At 41.6% G+C, this 21,788-nt stretch overlaps 1 protein-coding gene across 1 annotated transcript in view; it reads left to right on the top strand.

Annotated features, from left to right (window-relative positions):
* The window catches only part of LOC139574025 (receptor-type tyrosine-protein phosphatase U-like), a 198,019-nt gene that overhangs the window by 98,366 nt on the left and 77,865 nt on the right, over positions 1 to 21,788 (top strand). Inside the window, 5 exon segments of the mRNA XM_071398144.1 lie at positions 3,114 to 3,150; positions 9,954 to 10,092; positions 15,122 to 15,279; positions 18,499 to 18,686; positions 20,850 to 20,973. Coding sequence (XP_071254245.1) covers positions 3,114 to 3,150; positions 9,954 to 10,092; positions 15,122 to 15,279; positions 18,499 to 18,686; positions 20,850 to 20,973 — 646 coding nt within the window.

Raw genomic sequence — 21,788 nt, 5'->3', positions numbered from 1 at the left:
TAAGTTCCTCGGGGTACATATCACCGACAAACTGAAATGGTCCACCCACACAGACAGTGTTGTGAAGAAGGCGCAACAGCACATCTTCAACCTCAGAAGGCTGAAAAAATGTGGCTTGTCATCGATAACCCTTACTAACTTTTACAGGTGCACAATTGAGAGCATCCTGTCGGGCTGTATCACTCCCTGGTACGGCAACTGCACCGCCCCAAAACCACATGGCTCTCAGGGGGTGGTGCGGTCTGCACAACGCATCACCGGGAGCAAACTACCTGCCCTCCAGGACACCTACAACACCAGATGTCGCAGGAAGGCAAAAAAGATTATCAAGGACAATAACCACCCGAGCCACTGCCTGTTCACCCCGCCTCCATCCAGAAGGCGAGGTCAGTACCGGTGCATCAAACTGGAACTGAGAGATAGAAAAACAGATTCTATCTCAAGGCCATCCAGATTGTTAAACAGCCATCACTAGCACAGAAAGGCGGCTGCCTACTTACAGACTTGATATCATTGGCCACTTTAATAAATGGAACACTAGTCACTTTAATAACGGCACTTTAAGAATGTTTGCATATCTCGCATTACTCATCTCATGTGTATACTGTATCCTACACTATCTATTCTATACCAGCTATTGCGTCTTAGCCGCTCTGTCACTGCTCATCCATATTTTTTATATTTATATATTGTTATACCATTCCTTTACTAGATTGTGTGTATTAGGTTTTTGTTGTGCAATTGTTGATATTACCTGTCAGATCTAGAAGCTTAAGCATTTCGCTACACTCGCAATAACATTTGCTAACCATGTGTATGTGTAACCTTATACCCTGATGAAGACAGCTTGGCTGTCGAAATGTTGATAATTACATTTTTGCATCTGAGCTCCTAGAGTGTGCGGCTTTCCTTTATGTTTAACCATGTGTATGTGACCAATAAAATATGTATTTTATAATCCTAATTCCTTAAATTAGGATTCCTTAATGTTCCTTACGTTTTTGTGTTTGGTTAATTACATCTCAGCATCACAAATGTTTTATTTTGGTCTGAATAAGCTTGGTTAAGGATCAACATTACGGCTACGAGTGGTCCTTATAAACATTGGCAGAGACGTTTAAAAAGTGAAAGAGACTAACAATATTTGGCATTTACTCATGCTAATGAGCTGGAGGTTTGCTGTCACGCCTCTGTGCAATTGCTTTGATTGATGCATGTAAAGAGGCACTTGAAAGATGGTGCATTCTGACTGGCTCTTTGAAGACCATAGCATGGGCAGCATTTCAGTCACAACACCCAGTGCGTCTCCTAAAGGCACACTCACACAGGCTAACCTGAGTGTACTGTAGTAACGATGGCTGCCAGGGATGCCAACCCCTCTGGCATGACTGGCACAGTTTGTGTTGGCGGCAGGGCATCAGTGTCCCCTATGTGGGCTATCTGTTTCTGCTCTCCAGATCACCAATTAACTCCCCTCTTCTGCCTTCTACACCCAGACTGACGACGTGCCAGTATGGATGATTTGAGCTGCAATATATCACCTCTACTTTCTGCATTACACATTTTTCTGTCAAATGTAGTAAACGAAGTCTGCTCAGTCTTATTCCCCATCACCCAGAATGGTTTGAAAGTCTTCATAATTTATTTGCTTGGAGTTTGCTGACAGATCTGCTTTTGGAAAGCCAGGCTGGGCATGGTCGCTTTCATGAATTTGATTGAGTGGAAGGATGCGGGTTTAAGTCCTGCGACAGTGACTCTACAATCAGGGATGAGTCATTGTCCTGTCACTATAACACAAGCCAAAGTATTTATATGCGGGCCACGTTCGATTGGAGAACCATCTAATGAGTTAATCTGAAACGTTCTTACGCGAGTTTAAAAACAGCATTTATTTTGTTTTGCCTGTATTAAGCACAAGTGTTAAATCAGCATTGGATTCCTGCATAGATTCCTGCAAATTATTGCCTTGATGCAGTGAGGAATTGCCCCTGTATTTTTATGGGCTGGTTTCTGTCTGTCTTGATAGTCTTCTAAGAACCCATTGTATTTGAATGTCCAAAGCATCCTGCAATTACATTTTCATAGCGTTTACTGATACTAAAAAAGAGAGCTGAAAGTGTGTGAATGTTTTAGTCTGTTTGTGGATCGTTTATGTGTGTGTGTGTGTGTGTGTGTGTCTTCAATATGCCTCCCTACGTGTCTGTACTTTTTAGGAAAAAAACATTGCCATAGGTTTAAGAGTGGGTTTAGGAGGAAGTCAGCTTGAAATGGATTTTCAATAAAAAAAGGCAGTTTGAGAGGGCACTTGCTCCTTTCTGGATGGGCAGATTTGCATAATTGTCCCATAAGGCCTGAATTAGCGTCTGTAAATCTTAATTTGATAATGCATCTCCTCGTTGAGGTGGCAAGACAGAATTGGATTACGGTCTTAATTCTCATTAGTGTTGTTCGACAAAGGTCCTTTTCATAACACCAAGATGTCATCAGCTGAAATTTGAAGGAAATTAATTCCTTTTTATAGCGGCATATTGGTCCAGGGCCATCTTCTCAATTCAGTTACTTTCCCTTTCATCAAATCTTCCTTTCTCTCTTTAAACACTTCACCTCAAATCTTGCCTTTCATATTGATTGACATTCACTGGTCATATATCATTGTAAGTGACTATCATTTTAGTTGATTGAATGCCTCCTCAGTATTCCACTCATGGGGCTCTATTTTGAGTGTCTTTCAATCCAATATGCTGGTCCCTAAACATTACATTTACATTTAAGTCATTTAGCTGACGCTCTTATCCAGAGCGACTTACAATTTGGAAAGTTCATACATATTCATCCTGGTCCCCCCGTGGGGAATGAACCCACAACCCTGGCGTTGCAAGCGCCATGCTCTACCAACTGAGCCACACGGGACCACTAAAGATGTAAGACAATCCAACAGTGATTTTCATCTGTTGAAGATAATTTGCTTTGTGATTTGATTGTCAAAATACAATTTTCATTATGGTTAAGCCAAAATAATATATAATGCTAGGTTCATCGTTTCTGCATTCTACAGAATGCAAAGCATTGGCAATGTTCCCACCTCTGATCTCTGTATTCTCTCTTTTTTTCAGGAAAGCAGAATAAACTGCATCCGAATAGGCCGCAAAGGTAATTCAACATGAATATTTTCATTGAACAAAACAGTGACCTTTTATGGATCTCCCCGAGTCTCTGAAGTCCTATAGGCTTTACTGTAGCATGTTGACCTTACACTCTAAATGCAACTCCAAAGATGAAAAGATGTGGTGGGTTCAGGTCCAGACACTAGTCTTTGTGCTGGTATTCCAGACATTTACAGTAGATGGAGTTTAGCATGTGGGAGAAGCAGGGAGACTTCTCTGAAGATCCATGTTGTTTAGTGATGAGGCAGACTCCTGTGAGCTTTCCTCTCCTTGCCTTCAGAGAAAAGGACAACAAGCAGGGAGAGATTAGAGGTCAGGCTTTCATCATGCTTGTTTGGGGGAACACAACCATATCAAAGGCAGTTCCACTGTTCCCGTCAGACAGCTACACTACTCGGAGGGGGAGGGAAACATCTGAGGGCTTTTGACCCGTCTGCTCAAGAAGGGCCCTTCACATCAAAAACACAAATGTAACTACCTGAGCCCATCATTATGAGCAATGTTTCTCGCCCTTCCTCCCTCCCACTCTCTATCACCCTGCCACATGGACTCAAAAGAACATGAAAAGGGCATAGAAGTTGAGTCCTGATGGCACGACAGGCTCTCCCCCACTACTGTTGTGCGCTGTCGGATCGTGGTGACTAATAGTCATGTATTTATAGTTATCATAGTGCTGCTACAGTAAGCTAGTCTTGCTAGTAAATTGACTTGGCAAGGTGTACTTTTCGGTGAAGGCGTCTTTTTTGTGACTGAGTAATGAAAGAGACCAGGCTCTCTTGAAGCATGAAGCCAAAACGCAAGGCAAGCCATTTTAGCTCTGAGTCTCACTCCATCTGCTCCTCGCAGACACCCAGTTGGGCTTTGATTAATTACGTCTCGACACATTGATGAACATTAAACAGTACGTGCCTCTTGTCTCTGGCACATACTGTAGGTGGAGAGAGAGAGAGAGAGAGAGAGAGAGAGAGAGAGAGAGAGAGAGAGAGAGAGAGAGAGAGAGAGAGAGAGAGAGAGAGAGAGAGAGAGAGAGAGAGAGAGAGAGAGAGAGAGAGAGAGAGAGAGAGAGAGAGAGAGAGAGAGAGAGAGAGAGAGAGAGAGAGAGAGAGAGAGAGAGAGAGAGAGAGAGAGAGAGAGAGAGAGAGAGAGAGAGAGAGAGAGAGAGAGAGAGACATAAAGGGCCTTGATGAGAACCCTATGAAAATGTATTTGAACATTCAGCCACATTGTATTTTAACCCCCAAATAGCTTTCAAATTGGTTATGATCAACATGAGATACTTTTAATCAGCCTTTTAACATCCTTCTTGAAAAACAGGAAATAATATCTTGTCATACAGGGTTAAGTAGGAAGACCAGCTTTAGAAACTACAACTGATGTAACTAAACTGACAAATAGGACTCCCCAGTGTCACGCCCTGATCTGTTTCACCTGTCCTTGTGCTTGTCTCCACCCTCCTCCAGGTGTCGCCCATCTTCCCCACTTATCCCCTGTCTGTTCGTCTTGTTTGTCAAGTCAATCCGCATTTTGTCTCAGCTCCTGCTTTTCCCAAGTTTCTCTTTTCCTCGCTCTCCTGGTTTTGACCATTGCCTGTCCTGACTCTGAGTCCGCCTGCCTGACCACTCTGCCTGCCCCTGACCCTGATCCTGCCTGCCGTCCTGTGCCTTTGCCCCTACTCTCGATTTCCGACCTTTTCCTGACCTGACCCTGTGTCTGCCTGCTGTCCTGTGCCTTTGCCACTACTTTGGATTATCAACCCCTGCTTGCATTGACCTGTCATTTGCCTGCCCCTGTTGCTGTAATGAACATTATTACTTCAACACAGTCTGCATTTGTGTCTTACCTGAAACGTAATAACCAGATTATTAAACATTTCAGGGTACAACACATCAGTGGTTAGTCATTTTGTATCTATGTGATCCCTCTAACGTTAAACATGATTGCTGCTGCATCACTGAATTTTCTGGTTGTGAAGCGTTACTTTTAATCAGCCTTTGATCAGCAAAGTGGAGACAAATTAATTGGGCTTAGTTAACAAAGCTGGAGATTACTTATCAACTTCCAGGTGACAGTTTAATTAACAATCTCTTGGCAGCTCCCATCACAATAGACAATTCTTCTCCAAGTGCCAATGTCTCAGCTCTCAGCTAGCCGGCAGGTGTATGGATTAATATGGGAAAAATGTCATGTTTGGCTTAATAAAAATTCCCATACTAAATGTGGCAAGATGATCGTCTCTGTCCAGGGTGTCAGTAAAATAAATCCATTTTTTTCACCCGCAGCCATGTTATTAGGTTGAAAAATATAGGCCTACTCCTGTATTTCACATGATGAATTTAATTTATATATGCCTTCTGTCTCTCTGTGTTGGTATGAACAAAGTCTTTAATTAATTTTCTGCCAACTACAGTGCCTTCAGAAAGTATTCACACCCCATGACTTTTTCCACATTTTGTTGTGTTACAGCCTGAATTTAAAATGGATTAAATTAAGCTTGTTTTGTCACTGGCCTAAACACAATGCCCCATAATGTCAAAGTGGAATTATGTTTTTTGACATTTTGACATTTTTACTTTATTTGTAAAAATGAAAAGTGAATATGTATGCAACCCCTTTCTTATGGCAAACGCATTTAAGTTCAGGAGTAGAAATGTGCTTAACAAGTCACATAATAAGTTGCATGGACTCAATCTGTGTGCAATAATAGTGTTTAACATGATAATTGAATGACTACCTCATCTCTGTACCCCACACATACAATTATCTGTAAGGCCCCTCAGTTGAGGAGTGAATTTCAAACACAGATTCAACCACAAAGACCAGGGAGGCTTTCCATAGCCTCGTAAAGAATGGTGCCTATTGGTAGATTTTTTTTTTAAAGGAGACATTTAATATCCCTTTGAGCATGGTGAAGTTAATGATTACACTTTGGATGGGGTATCAACACACCCAGAATCTGGCATCCTTCATAACTCAGTTGGCCTCATGGGATTTCACCATGAGGCCAATGGTGACTTTAAAACAGTTACAAGAGAAAACTGAGGATGGATCAAAAACATTGTAGTTGCTCCACAATACTATCCTAAATGACAGAGTGAAAAGAAGGTAGCCTTTAAAAAAAGTAATATTGCAGAACATGCATCCAGTTTGCAACAAGTCATTAAAGTAATACTGAAAAAAAATGTGTCAAAGCAATTAACTTGATGTCCTTGAATTCAGAGTGTTATACAGTATTTGGGTAAGAAAACATTACTGAGTTCCACTCTCCATATTTTCAAGCATAGTGGTGTCATCATGGTATGGGTATGATTGTAATCGTTAAGGACTGGGGAGTATTTCAGGATAAAGCAATGAACGTAATGGAGCTAAGCACATGCAAAATCCTAGATGAAAATATTGGGCTAATGTTGCACAATACTTGTGCACAGAACTCCAAGGATTAACATCAACGGGGCTGTAGTGGAGCGGGTCAAGAGTTTCAAGTTCATTGGTGTCCACATCACCAACAAACTATCATGGTCCAAACATGCCAAGATAGTAGTGAAGAGGGCGCAACAAAACCTTTTCCCCCTCAGGAGACTGAAAAGACTTGGCATGGGTCCCCAGATCCTCAAAAGGTTCTACAGCTGCACCATCTGGCGCATCCTGACCGGTTGCATCACCGCCTGGTATGGCAACTGCTCGGCATCTGACCGTAAGGCGCTACAAAGGGTAGTGCGTATAGCCCAGTACATCACTGGGGCCTAGCTTCCTGCAACAAAACCTATGTAATAGGCGGTGTCAGAAGAAAGCCCATAAAATTGTCAGAGACTCCAGTCACCCAAGTCATAGACTGTTTTCTCTGCTACCGCATGGCAAGCAGTACCGAAGCGCCTAGTCTAGGACCAAAAGGCTCCTTAACAGCTTCTACCCCCAAGCCATAAGACTGCTGAACAATTCATCATTGACCCCCCCTTCCATTTGTTTTGTACACTGCTGCTACTCGCTGTTTATTATCTTTGCATAGTCACTTCACCCCTACCTACATGTACAAATTACCTTAACTAACCTGTACCCCCGCACACTGACTCGTTATTATTATGTTATTGTGTTACTTTTTATTATTTTTTACTTTAGTTTATTTGTTAAATATTTTCTTAATACTTCTTGAAATGCACTGTTGGTTAATGGCTTGTAAGTAAGCATTTCACGGTAAGGTCTATACTTGTATTCTGCGCATGTGACAAATAAAGTTTGATTTGATTTGACAATCCAGGTGTGGAAAACTCTTAGAAACCTACTCAGAAAGAGTCACAGCTGTAATCGCTGGCAAAAGTGCTTCTACAGAATATTGACTTAGGGGTGTGAATACTTATGTAAATTCGATATTTCTGTATTTAATTTTCAATAAATTTGCGCACATTTCTAAAAACATGTTTTCACTTTGTCATTATGGGTTATTGTGTGTAGATGGCTGAGAAAAACAAATATATTTAATCAATTTTGTATTCAGGCTGCAACATAACAAAATGTGGCTTAAGTCAAAGTGTTTAAATACATTCTGAAGGGAGGCTGGCTGAATTAGTTATCCCTGTCACCCTTGCATGTCAAGCATACTTGTGATACACAAAATTATGACCTGTGATACTCATATAAGGAACCCCAAGGCTGTATCCACTCTGTCAGAGGATTTATAAGGCTCAGAGTCCATTAGTCTATGTGATCTGTACACCAATGACGTCCATGGTAATTATCTGAATAAATGTGATAGACTGTAAAAACATTAGTGTTAGAGTACATACAAGGCTGCTAAAACTTTGGGGCTATCCCTTAGTATTGATCAAATGCAACGAGTCATATACAGTATTTGGTGATTTTTCATAAGAAAAACTCTGGGCACCAACCACAAACTTTACTGTAAGAATTCTCTCCCATAGGGATGAGGTCAATGAAATGCCCCTGGGCCTGGTTGCACAAGGAGAGGGCTAAAACATGTCTTCTTTTCCCTTTCCTCTTGCCTCTGCCCCAGATCTCATTCTGCTCTTGTGAGCCTCTTCATTCCAACCGCTAGCTAGCTATCTAGACCTCTTTCCTTAGGCCAGCTCTGACTTTCTCCTCCACTAGAGAATGGCTGTGCTGTTCCTGAAGGCACAGTAGGGCTGGTTGCAGGGCTGCTTGGGCCGTAAGGAGAGGCTGACACTACACAGAGAAAGTAGATCAGTGGGTTCCTGCTACAAGACAAAAAAAGCTTCTTGCTTCTCCTCCCATTTCCATAAGTGTAGAGCTTTGTGCCAGTGAGATGAGTAACTTGCTATTATAATAATGGCCTTTCCTGTATCTTAGACACTGGGGCACCTTGAAATTATACTGGGGAAAGGGGAATACCTAGTCAGTTGCACAACTGAATGCATTCAACTGAAATGTCTTTCGTATTTAACCCAACCCCTCTGAATCAGAGAAGTGCGGGGGGCTGCTTTAATCGACATCATTGGTGCCCAAAGAGCAGTTAACTGCCTTGCTCAAGGGCAGAACGGCAGATTTTTTCACCTTGCCAGTTAGAGGATTTAAACTAGCAACCTTTCAGTTATGGGACCAACGCTCTTAACGACTAGGCTACCTGCCACCCATACTCTACTGTACTCGTGTGTATTTAAATAAACCACACTATCGTCTTGGATTTAGATTAGTATTGTCTTGATGTGGCATTAAACATTCTGTGGTTGTACAGAAGGTCTTTGTCTTCAAAGTCACATTCATTAGGGCACACAATTGAAAAACGAAAAGGTCTAGGTAGGCCCTCTCTATTTCAGTCTGTGTTCTTCTGTTTGGTGCCTGTTGAACACGACCCAGGTACTCAGTGCGGCAAGTTTGTGAAGACCCTCCACAAAACATTCCCCCAGTCCTAGACAACGTTTATCCCTGGCCTCATACAGTATATCTCAAACCTCCTTTCCTGTGTATCACTCGAAGACACAAAGGGCTCTTATTGTCAAGAAGACGCAAACCTTTCCCCATGGCTATTGAAAGAGCAGAGAAATATCCAGTATGATTCACCTATTGAAAAGCTCTCACATTACAGTGGTCTGTTTGTGTCTCCCATCCAAATATCTTGTCTAATGAACACAATGTGTCTATATTAGCAGGAGCTATTGATGTGGGCACCACACACCCTTTGTAATTGTTTTTATCGTACATTCTGGTAGCCGAGAGTTTCAATATGTAATATTTGTCCCTTGAAACATACTGCCGTATAAATAAATTAAACCGTGCATATGAATGCACAGATGTGGTGGTGAAGAGTCAGTCTGTTTTGAAAATGTCTATCTTTTCTCAACAGTCAGGGTAAGTCCAGCCATTTCTATATTACGAGTCAGGATTTGACAGTGATGACTGTTGTGTATGATAAGCATTGATTATTGATCTGCATTTTAAGCCTGTACATTTCTTCCTATATCCCTTTTTCTGTCCCCCTCTTTGTAACATTTTATTTAAGTAGGCAAGTCAGTTAAGAACAAATTCTTATTTACAATGACGGCCTAGGAAGAGCCTTGTTAAAGGGCAGAACGACAGATTTTTACCTTGTCAGCTCGGGGATTCAATCTAGCAACCTTTTGGTTGCTGGCCCATCACTCTAACCACTAGGCTAGCTGCCACCCCTCTTTCAACCCTCTCTGTCTGTATCTCTCCTTCTTTCTGTTTCTCTCGCTCTCTTGCTCTCTCTCTCTCCACCCCCTCTCTGTCCCACCTCCTTTCTCTCTCCCTTCATCCCTCTCCATCTCTGCTTCCTCCCCTCCCTTCATCTCCCTCTCTCAGCGGCCTGTAAGGACCACCGGCAGGCTCTGGAGGTGTCCCAACACTCAGAGGAGATGGGGCTGATCCTGGGGGTGTGTGCTGGGGGCCTGGTGGTGCTCATCCTGCTCCTGGGGGCCATCATCATCATCATCAGGAAGGGGTGAGTCACTGGCGCACATTTTTATACCACTTCTCGGTCCTCACTCAGTTAGCCAAATAGTTAACTTTCCTCAGAGGCACAGGATTACCACACAGGGTGGTAAATAAGTTGTTTCCTAACTGACAATTCTCTGGACCACACAAACCATGCTTGTGTATCTGTAGAATGTTGATGCTATTCTTTAGATTCTACTCTCGAGTCTTCCCTAGAACTCGTATTTGCCTTTCCAAAGGGCCAGGTTGTTTTGAAGAGAGCACATGTGACAGGGAGGGAGAGAGAGAGAGGGGTACACCCTTATGGTGTATCAGAGGGACCACACCGCTCTCATCTGCAGGGCTTGTTTGAGTGTGAAATATTTAATTAAATGCAAATACAATTCAATTACTCGCTTACTGTAATTACGCACGCCGGGCAGAAGCGTGATCCATAAATGAGAGGATAATTGGGAGGGAAAGCTGTGCTCTAGGAGATGATTAGCCTAGCCGCTAGCTCCCAAAGGTCTCACCTCCCCGCAGATGGTGACAACGAGAGGGTCGCCCCACACACCTTTATGGCAGCATATGACCCAGACGTTAAACCCTACTCATATACTCCCTTTCACAGGAGTGACTTGACACTGCCCTGAGGGGAGTGTCTGGGTTTTGCCCGCTTTTTAATGGCCCACTCTATGATATTTAAATACATTTTTTTGTAATTATTGGGACAGTGAAGTTTTTTTCTTCTTTTGGCTGTATACTTGACAAGTTTGGATTTGAAATCAAACAATTTGAGGGTATTTTCATCTATATCGGGTGAACCGTTTAGGAATTACAGCAGTTTTGTACATAGTCCCCCCATTTTAGGGGAGCAAAAGTATTCAGACAAATTCACTTGTGTTAAAGTATATGTGTCTTAAAGTAGTAAAAAATAAGAATTAGCATTTTCAAATTCATAGTATGCAATCTTGTGACTACAAATTTGTCGGATGCATTTGCTGTTTGTTTTGGTTGTGTTTCAGATGATTTTGTGCCCAATAGAAATGAATGGTAAACAATTTGTCACTTTTATTGAATATAAGAATAGAATATGTTTCTAAACACTTCTACATGAATGTGGATGCTACCATGATTACAGATAATCCTAAATGAATGATGAGTGAGAAAGTTACACATGCACAAATATCATACCCCCAAGTCATGCTAACCTCCCACCATTACAATAGCAGGGGAGGTTAGCATTTTTGGGGGGGTATAATATTTGTGCTTCTGTAACTTTCTGCACTGTAATCTCATAGTCATTGTTTGATTACAAGTCCAAACTTTTGGAGTATAGAGCCAAAAGACAAAAAATGATTCACTGTACCAATAAGAGCACTGTATATACCCCTAATTCTTGAGAAATATATAAATGCCTCATGAGCTTAGTTCCAACCCCAGATTCAGAGTCTGGTCTATGCTTATTCAGAAATAGGTGGACATTTCTCAATTCGGTAAAGAGGGTTGTTGAGAGTTTCCAGTCATGCCGAACAGGCATTATACATTTAATTTATTTTCATTTAACCTTTTTTAACCCGGTTAGTCTCATTGAGATTATAAAACGATTGTTCAATTGAGACCTGGCCAATATAGCAGCACATTCATTTTCATACAAAGACACATTTACAAATAAAACACAAAGCACGACAGTTAAAAAAACATACATTTACACATTGAGCAGGCATGTTGTAGGGAGAACTCAGTTCATATCGTTTCTAGTCTGTTAAAGCATCAGTTAACCCCCAACAACTGCTCCCCGGGCACCGATGATGTCGATTAAGGCAGACCCTGCACCTCTCTGATTCAGAGGGGTTGGGATAAATGCGGAATACATATTTTGGTTAAATGCATTTTGTTGTGCAACTGACTAGGTAACCCCCTTTCCCTATATGTAGCCTATTAATACCCTTTCAGTGATACCCATCCCGGATCCGGGAGCATCCTCATCAAAAAAGCTGACTAGCATAGCCTAGCCTAATGGGACAGGGATATCATATAATATAATTTCATGAAATCACAAGTCCAATACAGCAAATGAAAGATAAACATCTTGTGAATCCAGCCATCATTTCCGATTTTTAAAATGTTTTACAGCGAAAACACAATATGTATTTCTATTAGCTAACCACAATAGCCAAACACACAACGGCATGTTTTCACCATGTTTCCACCGCATAGGTAGCTTTCACAAAACCCAGAAATAGAGATAAAATTAATCACTAACCTTGAACAACTTCATCAGATGACAGTCTTATAACATCATGTTATACAATACATTTATGTTTTGTTCGAAAATGTGTATATTTGAGGTATAAATCGTAGTTTTACATTGCAGCCACCATCACAAATAGCACCAAAGCAGCCAGAATAATTACAGAGAGCAACGTGAAATACGCAAATACTCATCATAAAACATTTATGAAAAATACATGGTGTATAGCAAATGAAAGATAAACATCTTGTGAATCCAGCCAATATTTCCGATTTTTTTAAGTGTTTTACAGCGAAAACACAATTTATATATTTCTATTAGCTCACCACAATAGCCAAACACACAACGCCATTTATTCACCGCCAAAATAGCTTTCACAAAACCCAGCAATATAGATAAAATTAATCATAAATTAAACTCATCATAAACTTTACTAAAAAATACATGTTGTACAGCAAATGAAAGATACACTGGTTCTTAATGCAACCGCTGTGTTAGATTTTTTTTAATAACTTTAGTACAACATACAGCATGCAGTATTGTGAGACAGCGCTCACATATTCTCCGCCTTGTTGGAGCCAACATTTACCACAAAAATACGAAATAACATCATAAATATTCTCTTACTTTTCCTGATCTTCCATCAGAATGTTGTGCAAGGAGTCCTAGGTCCAGAATAAATCATTGTTTGGTTTTAGAATGTCCATTTCTTCTGTCGAATTAGCAACTTTGGCTAGCATTGTGGCGCGAACATGCCCATCAACTCTTGGCGCTTGGAATGAAAAATTCCCAAATTCCCAATAAACGTCGAATAAACTGGTCAAACTCGGTTGAAAATCCTACTTTATGATGTTCTTCTCATATGTATCCAATAAAATGAGAGCCGGAGCAATTCGTAGTGTATACCGAACGCTTTTCAGAAGACAATGTGTGGTTCCCCTGCGCGCCGTCAAAAACTGACAAAAGACCGGACCTGCCACTCCAAAAGCTCTTATTCGGCCTCACATCAAGCTAGACACCCCATTCAACCTTCTACTGCCTGTTGACATCTAGTGGAAGGCGTATGAAGTGCATACAGATCCATAAATAAAAGCCAGTTGAATAGGCAGGCCCTGACACAGAGCCTCGTTTTCAGATTTTTCACTTCCTGTATGGAAGTTTGCTGCCAAATGAGTTCTGTTTTACTCACAGATATAATTCAAACAGTTTTAGAAACGTCAGAGTGTTTTCTATCCAATAGTAATAATAATATGCATATTGTATGATCTAGAACAGAGTACGAGGCCGTTTAATTTGGGCATGATTTTTTCCAAAGTGAAAACAGCGCCCCCCTATTCACAAGAAATTAAAATACACTATATATACAAAGGTATGTGGACACCCCTTCAAATTTGTGGATTTGTCTATTTCAGCCATACCCGATGCTGACAGGTGTATAATATTGAGCACATAGCCATACAATCTCCATAGACAAACATTAGCTGTAGAATGGCCTTACTGAAGAGCTCAGTGACTTTCAACGTGGCACCGTCATAGGATGCCACCTTTCTAGCAGTCAGTTTGTCAAATTTCTGCCCTGCTAGAGCTGCTCTGGTCAACTGTATGTTCTGTTATTATGAAGTGGAAACGTGTAGGAGCAACAATGGCTCAGCTGTGAAATTTTAGGCCACACAAGCTCACAGAACAGGACCGCCAAGTGCTGAAGCGCATAGACGTCTGTCCTCAGTTGCAACACTCACTACAGAGTTCCAAACAGCCTCTGGAAGCAACGTCAGCACAATAACTTAGTTGGGAGCTTCATGTAATGGGTTTCCATGGCCGAGCAGTAAGCCTAAGAGCACCATGCTCAATGCCAAGCATCGGCTGGAGTGGTGTAGAGCTCGCCGCCATTGGACTTTTGAGCAGTGGAAAAGCGTTCTCTGGAGTGATGATTCACGCTTCACCATCTGGCAGTCCAACGGACGATTCTGGGTTTGGCGGATGCCAGGAGAACGCTACCTGCCTGAATGCATAGTGCCAACTGTAAACTTTGGTGGAGGAGGAATAATGGTCTGGGGCTGTTTTTCATGGTTCAGGCTCCTTAGTTCCAGTGAAGGGGAATCTTAATGCAACAGCATACAATGACATTCTAGACGATTCTGTGCTTCCAACTTTGTGGCAACAGTTTGGGGAAAGCCCTTTCTTGTTTTAGCATGACAACGCTCCCATGCACAAAGTGAGGTTCATACAGAAATGGTTTGTCGAGATCGGTGTGGAAGAACTTGACTGGCCTGCACAGAGCCGTGACCTTAAGCTCATCTAACACTTTTGCGATGAATTGGAACGCAGACTGCATGCCAGGCCTAATCGCCCAACATCAGCGCCCGACAAGCAGGTGTCCACATACTTTTGGTTATGTTGTGTATCTAGGCCTATGAAAAATATGTCTAATTTTATATGAAGTCGAGTCTCAAGTCATATGACTCGAGTCCACACCTATGGCATGCACAACACTGGAGAAGAAACTAAGCCACCATGAAGTTTGCTTTTAGCGGCATGATTGCTACATTTGCTCTGACAGGAAGTGACATGGTTTACTCGTTAAAGGGGAAAACGTTGACATATTCAATTAGAGGCTGGTCTAGCTGCTTTGGCTGTGGTTTGGTCCTGCCACCCTCCTACTTTTCCATTGTTTTGCCAATCGATCATTCACATGCTTGTGCTCTCTCGCTGCCAATGAAGAGTTTCAGTGGCCAAATAAAACTGTTGCTCTCTCTATCCCCCTCTCCCCTCCCCCTCCCTCTCCCTCTCTGTGTGTTTGTAGGAAGCCAGTGAACATCAATAAGACACCCATAACGTACCGTCAGGAGAAGAGTAACATGGGTTCGATGGAGCGCAGTTTCACTGACCAGAGTACCCTGCAGGAGGATGAGCGTGTGGCCCTCTCTGCAGCACGCATGGCACACACCTGCAGCATGCGCGGTAAGACACACATACACAGGTATAAGCACACACACCTGCAGTATGTGCTTTAAAATAAAAAGAATACACCAGCAATCAAGCTATGATTCATTCCTGGAACACCTGAGGACTAAAATATTCACTCACATAATCACTTAGGACAAGCTTTTCCCAAAATGTTCATCAAACGCTCCCGCAATATTGTGTGTGAACTTTATACCTCCGACAACATCAATTTAGTCCATTTAGAAAAGCTTCATATACCTCAGAAGCAGCTATGCTCCCTGCAGCAGATCCACAGTCTAATAAGATAACAAGAACAATACAATTGCAAACAGAAGTAAAGTGAAACACCTTCAGGCAAGAAAATTATTTGTGATTCTAGTTGTCTTCCTTCTCATCTCGATTTCTTGAAATATTAAGGTGCATAACAGAGAAGGAAGGAAAAATCATCTTGTTCCTTAAAGTTAAGTCAGTTGCACAAAACATTTAAGGTGAATTTCCCCCTTAAATTAGCTACTGTAGTTACTGAACTAAATAATGGAGGGTGCACAATCCATGGCTACAAAGCTAACTGGCTAGTCTATCTTTAGCTGGGGGATTCTGCAACTTCGGGCACTTTGGGGAAGCTTTCAGAAATTAAAACTTATTGAAACACAATTATAATTGTTTTTGGTTTGTCTAGAAATAATATCTGATAATGGCTGTGATCGTAGTATTCAGGAATGTATATATTTTTGTAATTTTTCTCAGACAGCCATAGACAAATGCCATTTCGATCACGTCATTAAACATCAGTTTTAGTTGAAAATTAAACATCATACAATTAATTTGTATCACATTAATTTATACATCTACATCTACCACGAATTAAAGATATTATCATCTGTTTGGAAATGACTGACAATAAAAATGTTCTCTACACAAGTAATATTTACCTAGATTTAGGTTCAATTTCTGGACATCATATCTGGAACAACTGTCCGCTGCAGCCATGTTCTTCAGTGTCGCAATACGTTTCCATGGTAACTAAGTTAACATTCTCTTGACAAAACTTTATTAATGAGGAATTTACCCTCAGTGGTGGAGGACAGGTATATTTTGTGGGGCAGGTGAGAGACTGGTTAGCAGAGCTCAACAACAAAAAATATCCCCATAAATATTGATATAGATTTTATTTTATTTACTATTTCTCTAGGAGATAACATTATATAATGTGCAATTATTAATGTTTTCTCATGGAAAAACATACTAGAACCTCAAAAGTTTTGGTCAGGGACAAGGACAAAACAGTGAAATTGAGGTATAAAATGCATCTGAAAAGTAGCTAAAATACTTGATAGAGAGGTCTTAAAGAAATCTGGGGTGATTGTAGTGTAAACTTAACATATAAAGAATAAAAACATATATTTTTTAAATAAAATCCCCCAAATTTACCCTGAGGACATAGAAGTGATCGTAGTTGCAGAATCACCCAGCTACTCTGTAAGCTAGCTTGATGTACTAGAAAGTAATATAAATAAGTTGAGAAAAAAGTGGTTTATTACTTTCTGAGGTAATTTGGTTATACTGTCTTGATTGCAGAGGTTCTATTTTGCTATCTTACAAAATTAAAGCGATCTCTTTGAGTTTAGTCAGTGAATCAGGCCGTCTCCATGGTAACCAGATACTCTTTCTGCCATACATGCCTTCAAACTAAGGAAATATTTGAGGGGCTCTATGCAACGCCCTTAAACAATTCCCTTAGGTAAGGGAAAATTATCCCTTAAGGTAAACCCTTAAGGGAACACTTTAGATGTTGTATACAACCAGGCCCTGATACACTTAGTTAATCAGAGTTAGATTAGATGGTGTCATCTCAATCAAATATTACTACCCAAACAAACATGGTTAGGAGGAGGGGATACTATAATAACATGGTGTTGGGTCTGTAACTAATCACCCTCCTCATGGAGAAAAGCACAAAGTAAGAAAACCAAATAAATGCATAATTCTAGAATTGCCTAGAATTATTAATAAGATACTAGTGAGATAGACCTATATAAGCAATATAACAGTGGAAATTATGGCAATGGCATATATGATGATAAGCGGTTAAGAGGTAAACCGTCATTTTGATTAAGACATGAGACGGATGTAGCCTTTATGCTGCCTATTTGTTCAGCATTTTTTTAATTTACAGAGCGACATAAACATGGGCCTTTCTTACAGTATTCTCCTTGTACATCAAGTCAGAACCGTATAATAAATAACGTGGGCACATAAGCAGACAATGAAAGCTCTTACAATATTCAATCATTACATTTCTCTATAGGCTACATGTGCACTACCAAGTCCGAACAGTAAACTACACAACTTAATGTATGCTATAATTCTGCCAAGCACGTACCTATTGTCCTCCTTTTGTCGGTTGTGAAGTTCGTCTCTATGCGGTGTGTAGTTGAGCCACAACATTTGATTTCCCCAGTAATCAGAGTTTAACAGCGTTTTCTACTGTATATGTGATGCACAATTCTCATGTTTTGAAACCCTTTCAGACAGATGTTTTAAATCCTTAAACCCAGACTTGGACCACACACCCTCTCCACTGAATAACAGGCAGGTGACGTGAAATAGTGATTGCTACTGTAGATATAATGTCATGTCATTGTATCTGTGGCCAATGACCTTGAGCCTTCTTGGATGGGCACTTGTAACCCAAGGGGCTAAAATGTTCGAGCTCTAACCTTAGACTTGGGGGTGATGTACTGCCCCATGAGTGATAGAAAACTTAGCCAATCATGACAGAAAACTGAGCCAATCAGGCGCAACGCTCTGTATTTTCTGCTGGCTTGCCCCACCACCACAGAAAGCACTGAGCTAAGCTGAAACACCTGCATTTTGGAGCTGCCTTACTCAAGAAAGCAAAAAAAAAGACCATGTTTGTTTGCGGCTTTATTAACTCAATGACATTTGTTTTACATTGTTTGCAATCTGATATGTGACGTGTATTAATGCCAAAATAACAAAGCAAAACAGGAAAAAAATCTGCCGCCCCCAAAATGTACCTAAAAATGTGGGGCTCAAAACAGGTGGGGCAGATGACGGGTCACCACTGAGCCTATGGAATATTGACTGGCATTGACATCAACAGGAGTTTCATATGAAAAATCAAGTTGCAAATTACTTAATTTCAGATACCACCTTTTGTGTGTAACTCTATGCCTAATGGTGCCCCCTTCCTTTGTCCTTCTCTCACAGGTGAGCAGTGTAGCTCAGTGAACGAGTCCAGTAGTCTTCTGGGGGGTTCGCCGCGACGCCAGTGTGTGCGTAAGGGCTCACCCTACCACACCGGTCAGCTCCACCCTGCTGTGCGCGTGGCTGACCTTCTCCAGCACATCAACCAGATGAAAACTGCAGAGGGGTACGGCTTCAAACAGGAGTACGAGGTAGGAAGTATAGGTACAGAGGCATGGTTGTGGCTGATGTGTATTTGGGTGGTATAATGGTGTATTGCTGGGGAAGGTGTGAGAAAATACAAGTTTGTAGTCATGTCATCATACACTATTTAGGGGTTTAAAATGTAGAATAAGTCATAATTTAAAAGTCAAAATTGTAGACAGGAGATTATGCATTTAGTAGTCAGATTGTGTGAAGTTATCACTCACATCCCAGTTCTTACAGATTGCAAAAATGTATGATCAGGGTTAAAAGACACTTCTTGGACCAAGTTCACTGTGAGACTATTAAAATATCATCATTGTCTGGAGCTCAAATAGCCCCTCTGTCAGAGTGGCTGTAGCTGATGAAGCCCCCCAATCCCCAGGGGTTCTCCAGACCAGGAGGCCATTTGTTTCCCAGCCCAGTGACTGCCAATTGTCTCAGCATCCGGGGCTCGGTAGCTCCCAACTCCTGGCTGACCTCCAGTACCACACTGAAAAAAGAAGATCCTCTGTACTCTGGTTAGAGGAGAATTCTCAACAGAGGTTTTTGGGCTTGTATAGGATGCCACCAAGTTGAAAGTGTTCTTAAGTCGTGCATGGCACAACGAGGGAGACATTTTGTGAAATCATTGCCTGCAATTAAGGAGAGAAGCCTTGGGGGACTTACAGGCTCTGTTCCAAACGTCTTTATGCATCAGGGAGTGTGTGTTAAGGAGAGTCTCCCTCGGTTCCATTATCTCCCGAGGGCACCCGAGTGGCGCAGACCCGGGTTTGATCCCGGGCTGTATCACAACCAGCCGTGATCAGGAGTGCCATAGGGCGGTGCACAATTGACCCAGCATCGTCCGGGTTAGGGGAGGGTTTGGCATGGGTAGGCCATCATTGTAAATAAGAATGTGTTCTTAACTGACTTGCCTAGTTAAATAAAAGTTAAATAATTGAATATCTCTCGACATTCAGACTGTGGAACTGAGTCTGTACTTTACCATAGGTAGAGAGGGAAATGTTTTGTTTTGGGAGACAAGCAGATCTAAACCCATTTATTATTCCAGTACCTCTGTAAAGGCTGATTTCCATGGCTGTCTGGATGTGTCGGGCCACATTTTGGAGGGCACACAGCCCTGAAGCATTTCTCCCTGGTGGGATACTTCTCCATGATTAGGAAAAAGGAAAGTAGTCAAAACCGGTGGGCTGGTTGACACAGTAATATTGCACTGGGGGAGAAAAAAGAGAGCGATAATTTGTGAACACTGCAGCAAAATTATTCATAACACAGTTATGTAACGGCTCAGACTGTTCTTCACTGTATCTCGTCTTGTCTTTCATTCGAGTTTACTCTTAATTTTTTGTGTGATCCTCAGAACCAATTAACCCCTCCCTCCCTCCCTGCACCCTCCACCCCGATCAATGGGCCTCACTCTCCAAGTCTATATTGGGGAAAAGTGGGGTGGGGGGGGTTGGTGTAATCCCAGGCAGAGTTTGGTGGTTACTCTCTCTGTGGGGAGCAGAGGGGTTGTATTCCCCTGCTCAGCATGCAGGCTTGGATTCACCCACAGTCCCCCCCCCCCCCCCCCCCTGGTGGCTGAACAACCACAGGGGTGTGTGTGGGGGGAAACTTGACCCCACACACTAGGGGAGAGGAGTAGTTTGGCTGATGAGAGCATAAGAGAGCTGGATCCCGCTGCTGGGGTTGCCCTGGAGTCAGGACTGTCATGGGATGGCGATAGTGGGGCATGTTGATGAGAGGACAGGAGCATGTTGGAACAGAGTTGTGCATGGGGCTATGACTAGGCAGGACGTATTGAATTTTCTAGAGTTTTCTGTCTGTGTGTGAACATGAAGCTAAGGTTCTTCCACATGTTCTGCATGATCAGTTAATGTGAACAGGTAGCTACTTGTCATCTACGATGCTTTTGAACTCCCTTTCAGTTCGAATGGTCTTTGAATAGCACTACACCGTCATGATGTATGCATTGGCTCACTACTTGAAAGATATTGCTCCAATTATACCCATTCATTTTCTATTTCCCCCTTACGTCGCTCAAACACAACAGACAACTGCAGATATAATGGTTTAGAAGAGACGCATTGTAAATATGTTTGACTCGATTGGGGAAGGGTGGTATTGGTGATAGTATCATTAACATATACTTTCCTACCCCTCCACAGAGCTTCTTTGATGGCTGGGACTGCACCAAAAATAAGGACAAAACTAAAGGGAGGCATGACACGTTGATGGGATGTAAGCCATCATGGACATGCCAGCCCTCTTGGGACGAATGCACTGATCACCGTAAGCAATATTGTCAATTGCAAATATGTGTTATATTTTTTTACATGAAAATATTGATATGTAGGTTCTTTTGGCCAGGTCTTCCATGTAAAATAGATGAAGTCGGAAGTTTACATACACTTAGGTTGGAGTCATTAAAACTCGTTTTTCAACCACTCCACAAATTTCTTGTTAACAAACTATAATTTTGGCAAGTCGGTCAGAACATCTACTTTGTGCATGACACAAGTCATTTTTCCAACAATTGTTTATTTATTATTTCACTTAAAATTCACTGTATCACAATTCCAGTGGGTCAGAAGTTTACATACACTAAGTTGACTGTGCCTTTAAACAGCCTGGAAAATTCCAGAAAATGATGTCATAGCTTTAGAAGCTTCTGATAGGCTAATTGACATAATTTGAGTCAATTGGAGGTGTACCTGTGGATGTATTTCAAGGCCTACCTTCAAACTCATTGCCTCTTTGCTTGACATCATAAGAAAATCAAAAGAAATCAGCCAAGACCTCAGAAGAAAAATTGGAGACCTCCACAAATCTGGTTCATCTAATTGCCAAACGAAGGTACCATGTTCATCTGTACAAACAATAGTACGCAAGTATAAGCACCATGGGACTACGCAGCCGTCATACCGCTCAGGAAGAAAACGCATTCTGTCTCCTAGAAATTAACGTACTTTGGTGCGAAAAGTGCAAATCAATCCCAGAACAACAGCAAAGGACCTTGTGAAGATGCTGGAGGAAACAGGTACAAAAATATCTATATCCACAGGAAAACGAATCCTATATCGACATAACCTGAAAGGCCTCTTAGC

The sequence above is a fragment of the Salvelinus alpinus genome, chromosome 4 (genome assembly GCF_045679555.1).
Source record: "Salvelinus alpinus chromosome 4, SLU_Salpinus.1, whole genome shotgun sequence".
Classification (NCBI taxonomy): Eukaryota; Metazoa; Chordata; class Actinopteri; order Salmoniformes; family Salmonidae; genus Salvelinus; species Salvelinus alpinus.
Note: the sequence above shows the minus strand (reverse complement) of the source record. Positions and strands in the feature narration are given on the sequence as shown.